Source organism: Medicago sativa, chromosome 5 (assembly GCF_051527215.1).
Source record: "Medicago sativa cultivar Bolivia chromosome 5, Bolivia_mono, whole genome shotgun sequence".
NCBI lineage: Eukaryota > Viridiplantae > Streptophyta > Magnoliopsida > Fabales > Fabaceae > Medicago > Medicago sativa.
The window spans coordinates 53,297,732-53,311,428 of record NC_140753.1 but is presented as its reverse complement, the minus strand read 5'-3'; the positions used below and the strand labels follow the sequence as shown (position 1 = coordinate 53,311,428).

General features: G+C 32.2%; 1 protein-coding gene across 2 annotated transcripts; it reads right to left on the bottom strand.

The window, feature by feature from the left end:
- Window positions 1–788: 788 nt before the first annotated feature.
- On the bottom strand, window positions 789–13,096 carry LOC146922972 (methylesterase 17-like). Of its 2 annotated transcripts, none has more exons than XM_085715740.1 (4): window positions 12,742–13,096; window positions 11,742–11,882; window positions 2,582–2,716; window positions 789–1,212 (listed from the first exon to the last, which is right to left on the bottom strand). In XM_085715740.1, exons 1-4 carry the CDS (start codon window positions 13,033–13,035, stop codon window positions 934–936), a joined length of 849 nt encoding a protein of 282 aa, XP_085571866.1. In that variant the 5' UTR covers window positions 13,036–13,096; the 3' UTR covers window positions 789–933. The 2 variants fall into 2 exon arrangements, with proteins under 2 accessions (XP_085571866.1, XP_085571867.1); XM_085715741.1 differs by lacking the exons at window positions 789–1,212; window positions 2,582–2,716 and adding exons at window positions 9,182–9,695; window positions 11,454–11,588.
- Window positions 13,097–13,697: the final 601 nt, after the last annotated feature.

The following is a 13,697-nucleotide window of genomic DNA, read 5'->3' as shown; positions in this document are numbered from 1 at the left end:
GGGTGCAATTGTCTTTAAGCCTTTGAGATGCAATGACAATAATATTGTAGGCTTCACCATACAATGAGCTAATTCCTAATATGTGTCTTCCAGTCCAATGCTACTAACCACTTTACCACTAGCTCCAAAACAATATATTTTTCCAACAGTGGTATCATAGCTGCGTTTGGTCATTAACTGGGCGTAACAAAAGACGACCTTGTGTCACCAACTATATATTCTACAACATGAATTCTACTATCCTGCTAAACTAGAAAATCTAATTTATGACTCAAAACAAAAGGAGTACATGTAGCCACAAGGCGCTACTCTGTTTGATTTCAAATTCAAAATCAAGAAGGCAATAGAGGAGTTTAGGTAGCCTAACACCCCGATCCTCTTAAGTTCAAGCCTGACTAATGTCACAAACCTATGGGGAATAAGACTCAAGTTAAATAGAGCACAAGTCCAGGCAATAAATAAAAGTGGAGACCTGCGACATCTGATGCTCAACTTGAGTACAAGGCTAGGAAGAAAAATGTAACTACTAGAACAAGAATGAGTCCCTATCAAGAATCTACTACATGAGTGACAAGGAGACTCACAAGTAACTATGAAGCAGGAATGCTCCTTGTCAGAAATCTTCAACAATGTCGATAAGAGATTCACATGCAACTAAGCAGGAAAAGTGGTCCTTGTTAGATGTCTTTAACAAGACCAACAAGGAAAACTACTAGCGAAACTAAGGAGCAATGGTGGATACAATCAATAAAATTACATAGGACTACTACTGATGTTATATAATATAATTAAGGTGAATACAATCAATATCACTATTATTGAAATATCATGCACTTTTCACAACACATGCACATGGTTTTAAGAGACAAACAAAAGTGCACATTGTAGTAAAGCTTAACAAGGTGGCCTCTCAGAAATTCATGTATAGTTGCATCAAACATCAAAAGCAGCTGCAGCTTTTATAAGCAAACCAAAGAGAATGAAAGGAGTAGAGAAGAAGGGACTATGATCACTATTATCTAGTTCATACACATTCAATGGTGGCCACCTCTTAATCATGGCTTCTTGTTGCTCTGGCTTCACCACTCTGTCATGTTTTGTCCTTATGTACACACGGGGTACCTTCTCTGCTTCATCACTTTCTTTGAATCTTGCATTTGTTAAAGCTAGAATTGGTCCAGGCCTCAACATCATTGCAGCTAAGGTACAATCCTAAGCCACAGACAAAAGAATCATTAGTGTGACACTATTATTAAAATATTTACTACTTAATTATTTTTTATGAATTAGTAAAATTTAGATTAATTAGAAGACATACACTAAATACAACTTGTATTTTTAGAGTTTTTTTTTTTTACACGGGCTAAATTGGCTGCCCGCGACCCGTACAAGCTAGCAGGCCGGGCTAAAAAGCCCTTAAAAAATTTAGGCTAAGTATTTAAGGCCCTAATACTACAATTAACCAGGCTTGATGGGCCAGCTCATACGGGCTAGTCCGTTTTGACAGCTCTAATTAATACAAGGTTAAAGAGAATCACTAATTTCAAAAAGAATCAATAATATGCAGTTCAAGCTAATTGTCAAACTATCTAAGTAATAAACATAAATTCTTAACATATGTTAATATTTTTTTTATTGGCTTTCGATCGGTTTCCAACCCATCAACAGTGAGCGATTAATCCGGCTCATGCGTAGAGGCGTGCACACTGGTCAAGCATTGTACCTTTTGGAAATCGAACCCAGTACGTCCTTGGAAGGAGCTCCTTGCCACATGATCCCAAGCAACTTGGTTCACATATCTTAATATTAAGATAACTTTGATAAGGCACTTTTTTAATGGGTTTGATAAGGTAATTGATGTCTAATTTTTATTTTTTTGTTACTTTAAAATATGTTGAACATTTAATAAGTTATTACAACTTTGATATGAGTAATAATACCAACATTTGCTAGAATATTCCGTGAGGATGTTCAATTTTGGATATAAATAATGTGGGGCTTTTACCATGAAAATTGCCATAAATGGCCCTACAAGTGGCAAAAGTATAAAATGATAATGAAATTGATGATAGATGAAAAGCATACATGCATAAGACATGTGCCATGTGGGGTGTCATCGAGCTAAAAGGCTTCACAAAGAAAGTGATAGTTGATCAAACTGTTTTACATAAAGATGACATGTATATCATATAGTATTTGTTTTTGGTTCTTTCTTTTTACCCTTTGAAAGGTGCATGTTTAAATAGATGGTGAGTTTAACCATATATAATGACATTGTGATGTTGTTAAAATTTGAAAATATAATTTTTTATTGACTTACAATAACACGTCACAATTCTATCAAATTTATCGTCAATCTAAATATGAATTATACCAATTGTGTTTTATAATTAGCATATTTATTGAAAATCAATATTTGTCTAGTGTTAATGTGATGATTGATTTTAACACTTTTGAGTAAGTTCTCTATGATAATTTATAAAAACAACTTACATAAAAGTATTATCTCATCTTTTCTTTGATTAGAGATAAAAAAAAAACTCTTACGTAAACTATTTATCCAAACGTACTCTTTATATACCTCATGAGGGCTCAAGTTATAGATGATTTTCCTTTGAAATTCTTTTTTAATCAAAGCACTTGTTGGAGGGTTATCTTTTCCCAATCCAAATCCTAGCTGATATACATCTCCAAACTCAGACAGGTCAGGTACACCCTGCAGCTTCACACAAATTAATCAAAATGCATTTTCCAAGCATAATATAATGGTACTATGTGCTTATATATTAAGTGTTAAATTTGGAATATTTCTTTGTTTCTTACTAGAATATCAATAAAAAATGTAATTTAGTAAATGAAACTTATTTTATCATAAAAAATTAGTAAACTCATTGTTTCTTCTAAGAAGTATTAAGTATACATATTCTTAAATCAGATTAATATGTGACATGAAATATCCATGAGTTAGAAGAAGCAACAAAAAGTTAGCTACTTCCTTCAAAACAAAACAAAAAGTTAGCTACTATACTTCCGTACAAAGCTATATGAGCCTATATCAATTAAGCTCACTAATTGTTTGCTTCTCTTCAATCATTGGAGGTACATTGTAAACTGAAAATTTTCCATTTATATATATTACCCCACCTTTGGATCAAGCTGTCATATACTAATAAGTCATGTAACATCCACTCATTCTAAATGAAGAAAGGCAAGAAAGTAAGAGATATTTCACAATTTTCATGTCTCCAAAAAAATAACATGACTGCAAAAGGTGCTTATAATTTTCAGTACAAGACAAGATGCTGTTTTGGTGGGGGTTTATTTAGAGGTGCATTGAAGGGAAACAGGAAACTTTATTGGACTTATTATCGTGGAGGGTGGGAGTCTGATCTAATGGCTCCAAATGGCATACATTCGTGGAGACAATGTTATCTTTGGAAATGGAGATTTTGTATTTCCTCAACTTTGTTTTTTAAGTAGATAAACAAAATAATAGTCGTTAGAGACTTACACATATAAGCGAATGAGTCATATTCAAAACTTGATCAATGTCAGATCTAACTACTTTAATATTTAAAAAAAAAAATCTATTTTAATATATTTTTATCAATTGAGTTAGGATATGTAGACCAACACTATTTTCTTAATATGATGAAATAATTAACCAGATTCGATCGTAGGATTGGGTCTTTGAGTGTGTGACACATTAAATTGCATTATAGCAATCACATGTGATGTGAATATAATTATTTTTTACAAATGAGATGTGGATATTGCTGGCCGGCAAAATCTTGTTTTATTTAGGTAGGTATGTGAACGTTTAGGAACAGCAAATCTAAATTTTTAGGAAGGCAAAGGATTTGAATGGCAACACAGTTGCAGAACTCCCAAACATGCAACTCACTACATATTACAACGAGACAGTAACCACCCATGATCATTTCTAGCAAAAAGTTAGAGTATATGCAAAACCATCTCTACTTACTCATTGCAGCTGAGAGGGAAACATATCAAATGAAATAAATAAGAGAAATGACAACAATACACACTTTTCAACACACTCTTATTGATTGGTTAAAATTCAGATAAAATCCACAAAAATTTATATGGGACTCATGTGAATTTTAACCAATCAAAAAGAGTATGTTGAAAAACGTGTCTTAAAATGTGTGTTGCTAGCATTCCTCTAGTTAAAAATATAATCGAACAAGACAAATATTGCTTGCTAGGTGAAACAACCTCAAAATAACAAGGGCTACGCTATACATCCCGACACAATTGATCCTGAATTTTCACGAATGTTGTTTTTATACATAACTACGTTATAAAAAAATAGGTTTGCTTGTATATTTGTTATTAAAATGAAAAGAGAAAAAGGACCCATCAAAAATAAAAGAAACCCCACCGTTTGTGTGAAGATTGCACCGTCACAGCTCACTTCAATTTATAGCTATGTCAGAATGCAGTGAAGCTATTCAGCTGCCATGAAATCATCATGGTGTGATGTAGTGGATGTGTTCCCATGAACCAAAGTCATTATTTTGAAGGGAGAAGTTGAATTGATAAGCTAAATGGTAGTAATACAAGCTGGTGCAAGCAATAGTATCACATTCGGGATAAATTCGGGATGCACATTGTCGTGATATCAAGCATTTTCCAAATAACAATTGAAAAACAGCCGGAGTTGTCATAAGAAAATGAAAGTATGCATTTTATAAGTTGAAAATACCTAACTATTATTACATTAGGTTTTAATTAAAGGATTTTTAGGAATAACATCATCAAATAAAGAAAAAGTGATTAATTTTCTTTTTTTAGACCACAATAAGAATACTTTTTTCTTATATTCAAAATTTGAAGAACTCTTTTTATAATTAAAAATCTTTGTAATCATGACTAAAGACATGTTTTTCTAGTACAAACCAAAGACATGATTTTACTGCTTGGATTATTTCTCTGTCAAATAATCTTTTTTTTTTGAAAGAAAATCTCTGTCAAATAATCTAGTAGCAAGAATTACACATCTTAAATCTGGAAAAATGAAGAAAGATATTGGTTGTAAATAATATATTGGTTGCGTGGTTATTGTTGGGGAGAGAGTAATAGTGTGTCACATTTCAATCAATTTCATGAGAGGGCTGAAGAAAGATTGTGCACAAAGGAGAAAATTTTAATTTTGGTCGCTTTAATGTGGAGCATTGGATGGTGAGAAACACATATCCTTCAAAGGCTGCTGCTGTTTTTTCTAATATGAAAGCAATTTCTTGGTTTTGGTTTATGATCTTGCAAGTTGGTGCTCTAATCCTTTAGCGTGTTTACAAAGTGATTATCACCTTGTGATAAACGCAGCAATTAAATACCGCTCTGTTTTTTTTTTTTTTTTTTTTTTTTTTTTTTTTTGCATTTTGGTTATCTTTTGGTGCATTTTAACCTAATTAATCACATTCAATCATTACCAATACATTTTAAACAAAATAAATTCAATTCATATGATAAATTTATTTACTTTTAAACAAATGTTACATTACATTACATTCTTCCTAAATATATGGTATCATCATGATGTTGAGTTTAAATTATATTCTTGAAAGCTTGCTCAAATAGTTGGTATTAAAGTGTCTTATACTTAGTTTAGAGATCTGCAGCCCTCTTTGAAAACTCAAAAGAATGAAGAGAACACAACACTTGTATACCAAATCAACTATATATGTTTTCACATCGAATTCCCTCATAAGATGAGAAGCGACGTAAAGGAATGCATTCCAATACATTCTTTTGAACTTAATCTTACTGCACTGCCAATTGACAAGTTTTAATTGACAGAGAAGCATGATCAAGCACAAAACAACATCTTAGAGGTGCATTCATTTTCGTCCCACTCATCTTATACAAGGGAATTCGATGTGAAAACATATATAGTTGATTTGATAAAATACATGTTGTGTTCTCTTCATTCTTTTGATTTTTCAAAGAGTGTTGCAAATCTTTATGCTAAGTATAAGATACTCCAATACCAACATTCTCAGCAAACTTCTATGAATTAAACTTAAATTCCAACAAAATAAAGACACTACATAATAATGAAGCTACCTAAACATAATTTTCTGGCAGAATCAAACTCTTAAGAATATCTTCAGGCGATCTCAGCAACGTAGTATCCATCTCAATCCTGAGGAACATGCGGTGCTGACGATATATGGAGAACATGCTCCTCACGCAGTCATCATCTGTCACCATTATCATTTCGGACTGGAATAAACCGGGACATGCATACTAAATATCATCCACCCTCCTTGTGTCTCCGGGGTTGAGTTCTTGGTTAATTTCGTTCAGTTGATTCTTCAGATCCTTTAGCGTGACATCGACCCAAACCTTGAACAAATAAGGGTTTAAACCGTTGAAATGTACTTGAGCGTTGAACAAATTGTCCATTGTTTCACATCTACACCATAAGAAAATAAACAATCAATGAGAAACTCATTCCAACACATTTCATCAAACACTTAGTGAAAATTATACATAAACCCTAAAACTCAAAAATACAACATAAACATGCAAACATTTAAGCAACATAACTCTATTATAACAAGTATTCATAATACTTGTTAATAACATTTCAGATCTACAACATAACTTTATTACAACAAAAAAAATGTATCAAAATTTAAATTACCGCTACAAATAATATTATAAAAAAAATAAATATATACAAACTAAAATGTATGTTTAGAGCAATAGTGATTACTTACTTGTGATTTTGATAAAAAATTTTGGATGATTTTGAGATATTTTGAGATTGAGTGATTTTGGTAGAGGTTTTGAGAGAGTGTGTAATAATTGATGAGAGAGTGAGTGTCTGGAAATGAAATTGCAGCTTGATCTAATAATACTTGTCCCAGCGGTAATGCATCATCAACCTCCAAGCGATCCAGCGTAGTCCGGTAATGCATCACACCTTTATGTCCTCTCATAGGGAGCCATCTCCCGGCACATGGCATATAAGGCTTCCAATTTTTACTCTGTTTCCTTGGGTAAGGACCTGACAAATACTCCAAAATCCATCCCAGTGAACATTGAAAAAAAATTCAATTAATTCCTAGTTTAAATAGACGAACATTGAAAAAATAATTCAATTAAACCCTAATTTAAATAGACGAACATTGAAAAAAAATATGAGCAGCATGCAGATACGCATGATAATGATGTTCTTGAGACTCCAGTAATTGATCTCAATCTTGTGCATTCCTAGGAGCAGCATGCAGATACGCATGGCAACTGTGAGCAAACCATTAATGATAATGATGTTCATGAGACTTCAGAAAATGACCTCAATCATCTTCATTCCCAAGAGCAGCATGCAGATACGGCTTTTAATAGTTGTGATTATGAGGCTATTTCTTCCTCTAAAAGGCACGTGCTTTCTCTTGTTTTGGAAAAGGTTGTGCTTGATGATATTGAGAAGATTCAAAAAGCTTGGGCATCAAGTGATGATTCCATTTCTAATTCTAACGAGGATGGTTTTACCCCGGTTATTTCCAAAAAAATGCAAGAAAATGCAAGTGAAACTCAACCGTGAAGCTGGGATGCATAACACCTGTTTTCGGGCTCCTATTCTAGCTCCGTCCCAATGAAGTTTCTTTTTGGAACATTATGGGTAGAAAATTGCTTTTTTGACAATGAATATTTCCTTTTGACACAAGTAAATGACGTTTTTACCCTCAACGGTACCGTTTGAAAAACCGTCGGCAGTTAACTGTCGTTGGTGCCAGCGGTAGTTAACTACCGCTGAATTCATCCTCCTCACAACTTTCTCATTTTTTTCATTCCATTTTTTTTTCCTTCATTTTTCTCCAAACCAAAACTTTTTCAATTCAATATCCACAACAAAAACTTTATGCATACAAAATCAAAATACAAAGAAACCACAACTGGATGTGTTTCCAATTGAATCACAAATAACATAGCCCATATTCTTTTCCACAAATTCTTTTCCAATTGGATGTATATTGATTTTTTTGGGCCAAATCTTGTGCTATTGGAGGAGAGAAGAGAAGGAATTGAATCATATGGGATTTCAATGGGTCCATCTCCTCCTTCTGTTGTGATTGTTGTGGTGATATCAGCAAGCCATGCGAGTGATGATGAAGTTGAAGGAGGAATGGCTGAAATTGAAGAAGAAGAAGAAGAAATGCGTTTTAATAATTGTTGTTAAAATAATTGATGAATTGTGTAACTCTATCCTTAAGCATATGAAATCATGTGCTGAGTTTAAAAGCTCAGCTTAGCTTCTCCCTTTAATCAGAGAAGCAATATGTAGCTTCTGGGTAGCAGTTAAAGCAGTAGCAAGTGCTTTAAAAAAAATCAATTTTTTCTCCACGGTAGTTAACTACCGCTGGAGTTTTTTTTTTGCTGTGGTGGTAAACAACGGTAGTTAACTACCGCCAGATCAATCCAGCGGTAGTTAACTACCGTTGGGGGTAATATGGTCATTTACTTGTGTCAATATAAAGTTTTTGTTGTCAGAAAAGCAATTTTCTTATGGGTATAAGCCCATTTTCTTGTTTTGACACACCTTTGGGTTGAGAGTGACTCGCAGCTTGTCATCCAAGGTTCCAGATCTCATATCATTGTTCTATGGGACCTTCGTAACTATTGGCATAATTTTGAATATTTAACTTCTGTTTTCTAATGTTTTTAGGGAAGGAAATTCTTTTGCTAAGTTAACAGCGTTGAGTATAGTCTTTCAGACAACCTTTTGGGGGACTTTTTGAGAGATCATTGTAATCTCCCAAATTTTCGTTTTTGTTAATTTTGTATTTTCTCTTTGGGGTTTTGAACTAACCGTCAACCCCCACCCCCAATCTTTGTAATTATACTCCTTTTTATTTAATAATACATGTGTTCTTGGCAGGGCATTAGAGGCTCTAAGGAGTTTAAACCTAGTTGGGATGTCTTATCGTCTCTTTGATGTCATTACACTCTTAATTTAGCCAAAAAAAATAGTGGTAGACTCATTCAACACATGTGTTCGATTGGCTAGATATTAAATTGTTGCAACACTTCATTCATCATCCTTATAATATATCTTTCCAGTCTATTCTTAGGGCAGAGATGTGTCAACTGAGTCAATCAATTCAAAAAAACTTCATAAATAACATTATTTAGGAGACACCAATAAACATATACCACTTGATGGTTCAATAGTGTTATTCAGTTCTTTTACTATTATTGAAAAATCATGTACTTTTCACAGCACATGCACATGGTTTAAGAGACAAATAAAAGTGCATATTGTAGTAAAGCTTATAACAGGATGGCCTCTCAGAAATTCATGTATAGTTGCATTAAACATCAAAATGCATATTGTAGTAAAGCTTATAACAGGATGGCCTCTCAGAAATTCATGTATAGTTGCATTAAACATCAAAAGCAGCTGCAGCTTTTACAAGCAAACCAAAGAGAATGAAAGGAGTAGAGAATAATGGACTATGATCACTATTTTCTATTTCATACACATTCAATGGTGGCCACTTCTTAATCATGGCTTCTTGTTGTTCTGGCTTTAACACTCTGTCTTGTTTTGTCCTTATGTACACGTGAGGTACCTTCTCTGCTTCATCACTTTCTTTGAATCTTGCACTTGTTATAGCTAGAATTGGTCCAGGCCTCAACAACATTGCTGCTAAGGTAAAATCCTAAGCCACAAACAAAATTATCATTAGTGTGACACTATTATTAAGGGCACTCTTTAAGAAACTTAGGTAGTATTTTCTTATGAAAATTTATGAATTCAATGCATTGAAAATTAATATATTTGACTTTTTAAATGATTAGTTTCTTAATTTAAAATCTTTAAAGAGTACCTTTATGACACTCGTTACCAAGACCATTGTTAAAATATTTACCATCTTTTTATGAATTAGTAAAATTTAGATTAGAAGACATACACTAAATGCAAGGTTAGAGAGAACCACTAATTTTAAAAATAATTAATAATATGTATTACAAGCTAATTTTAAATTATCTACTCCCTCTGGTCACTATTATAAGCAAATTTTAACTTTTTAAGTTCATTCATTAAATGATGTATATGGTCTATATTGTAGACCAAATACATCATTTATTGAATGAATCTAAAAAGTAAAAATTTGCTTATAAATGTGACCGGAGGGAGTAGGCAATAAACATAAATTCTTAACATATGTTAATATTAATATAACTTTGATAAAGCACTTTTTTAATGGGTTTGATGAGGTAGTTGATGATGTCTTTTTTTTTTTTTTTTGTTACTTTAAAGTATGTTGTAAATGGAGGAGAGTCAGGTTAAAAGAGGTAGAGGAAGACCTAAGAAAACTATTAGAGAAACCATTAGAAAAGATTTAGAGGTCAATGAGTTGGATCCAAATATGGTCTTTGATAGAACATTATGGCGGCATTTGATCCATGTAGCCGACCCCACTTAGTGGGATAAGGCGTTGTTGTTGTTGTTGTTGTTGTTGTTGTTACTTTAAAGTATGTTGTATTTATTACAACTTTGTTGTGAGTAATAACACCACCATTGGTTAGAATGTTCCGTGAGGATGTTCAATTTTGGATACAAATGTGGGGGGCTTTTACCATGAAAATTGCCATAAATGGTGGCAAAAGTATAAAATGGTGATGAAATTGATGATAAATAAAAAGCATATATAAGGCATGTGCCATGTGGGGGTTTCAGAAAGAAAGTGATAGTTGATCAAACAGTTTTACATAAAGATGACATGTATGTCATATAATGTTTCTTTTTGCTTCTTTCTTTTTACCCTTACAAAGGTGTATGAATTATACCAATTGTGTTTTATGATTAGCTTATTTATTAAAAGAGAAATGATATTTTGACAACCATTTTTTGAAAAATTTTGGACAACTTTCTCTCTCATACTCACATGATGTTGTTATCATCTCTCTTCCTTTTTCTCTCTCCATTGTTTTTGACCAATAAGAAGTGAGAAAAACAAGGTTGTCTCATCAAATGGATGTCAAAATATCATTACTCTTATTAAAAATTCTAGTGTTTAATGTGATGATTAATTTTACTCCCTCCGTTTCAAAATACATGTCCAATTTTTGCAATGTGCACTATTCATTTGACTTACTTTGACCATACTTTTTTACTAATGTATAAATACAAATATTAGCATGTAAGATGTTGTTTGATTTGTCTCGACAAATATTTTCAAAATATTAAATTTTTATAATTTTTTTACTTTAGATAATTAAAGATATTAACAGTCAAAATTGTGCATTGGCATATGTGAAGTTGTTGACTTGGACATGTATTTTGAAACGGAGGGAGTAACTCTTTTGAGTAAGTTCTATATGATAATTTATAAAAGTAATATCTCATCTTCTCTTTGATTAGAGATCAATAAACTTTTAAGTAGAATATTTATCCAAACGTACTCTTTATATACCTCATTAGGGCACAAATGATAGAAGACTTCCCGTTGAAATTCCATTTTCATCAAAGCACTTGTTGGAGGTTTATCTTTTCCCAATCCAAATCCTAAATGATATACATCTCCAAACTCAGACAGGTCAGGTATACCCTGCAGCTTGTCACAAATTAATCAAAATGCATTTTCCAAAATAATTATTACTAACAGTAACAAGGAGATATCATGCATGAACATGGCACATATAAGATCACAAAAAGTAAATAATGAGAGTTAGTTGTTGATATAGGAAAATTAAGTACTCACATCTCTTAGATCTTCATCTGTACAAAATCCCAATTTGAGCATAGTTGCAGCCACATACACTGCTAAACATATTTTCTTGGCAAATTTGTGACAAGCATGGGTAATACTCAACCCTCCTGCACTATGTCCCACCAATATTACCTACATATATAGATACAACAATTAAGGATTACAACAAAGTTAGATAGGTTTAACTTTCTAGCCCATTTGAGCAATATAATAAAGGGTTAATTATGTTTCTAGTCCCTATAAAATAGCGACCTTGTAAGTTTAGTCCCTACTTAATTTTAATAGCATTTTTAGTCCCTAATTTTGTTTTTCTGCACTGAGTATTAGTCCCTACTCAATTCAAATTTGTTTAATTTATGCTTAAACTCTTAAATTTTTGAACAATTTTTTGCAGACATGTTTAGAACATTACTAAAAGTTCGTCCGCAAAAAATTATTGCAAAATTTGATTTCTACATCCAGATTTTATTACTTTTTATCTTTAACTTTTGTCGTTTTAAAAAATTCATATTTAATTCATTTCATGTCAGAAAATTCTAAATTTTAGTAAACGAACCTTTCATAGTGTTCTAATCTTGTCTCAAAAAAATCGTTCAAAAATTTAAGAGTTTAAGGATAATTAATCAAACTTTGTTTTAGCAGGGACTAAAATTATAAGTAATTTTTTTTTATAGGGACTAAAAATGCTATTAAAATTAAGTAGGGACTAAACTTACAAGGTCGCTATTTTATAGGGACTAGAAACATAATTAACCCTATAATAAATAACAATGTATAAATTTGAATTTGGTGTAATAGTAGTGTCACACAATTTTCAATCTCAACGGTTCAATATCAAATTAATGGTCAAAATCGTTATAAACTGATTTCTAATTTTGTAAGTTGAACCGTCCAATTTCATATTCACGGGGGAGATTGTAAATTGCGTGTAACAAATTTTTTCTACAACATATCCAAATATAGGTAGAGTCATGGGTGGTCACACACCAACCTTTTCATTTTCAGGCAAAGAAGACATGAAATCCAAGAGGGGTTGATTATAATCATCAAAAGAAAGAACAGAATCAGCATCAGATTGATCAATTCCTGCACTTTTGAGGTCTATGCAAGAGACTTTGTAGCCAGAATTCTCCATAAGGCACCTGATTTTGTACCAGCACCAACCTCCTCCACCTATGCCATGTACTAACACAAAGTGCTGCTTCAAGATAGTTGTTGCTGTTCCTATTGAATCAGCACCACTTTCCTCTCTCTTAGGAATGGTTATCTCTTCATTCACTAACATGATGCTCCCTCTCTTCTTTTGCTTTCAACTTTGTTTGTTTGTTTGTTTTTTTTTTTTTTGAATAATGCTTTCAACTTTGTTGTGACCATATATATATATAGGAAAAATACTTGGGTGGTAATAAACATTTAGACACATCATTTGGACATATACATAAAGTCACATGCTATTTAATTATTTCAAAAATGTCCAATGCAATTTAATAAATGGAGATATACCTTCTATTTATTAATTCACTTTTTTGACCAAATTTATAGATACATTTTAAACTATAGTATATCATGTCCAATGCAAATTGCAATGCTCTCAATGGGAAAAGTAAGTCTTCATAGGTCATTATGTTTCCCTTTTATTTTTATTTTATTTTTCAAAAAGGGCGTGCTTCCCTTATTATTAACTTTCCATGTCGATCATATTGTGGATTACTCCAGCTTTTTGTTCTAAAACAAATAAAATATAAAATACATCATTTTTTTTCGTAAAGTACAGTACTACCTCCATTTTAATTATAAGACCCTTTTGAAAAAAAAATTCTCCCTTTTTATAAGACCATTTTGGCATTTCTAATTACATTAATTATTTCTTTACCAACATACCCTTATTTATTTTGCATCTTTTTTTTCAATCAACAATAAATACTATGTTAAAAACATAAACCAACT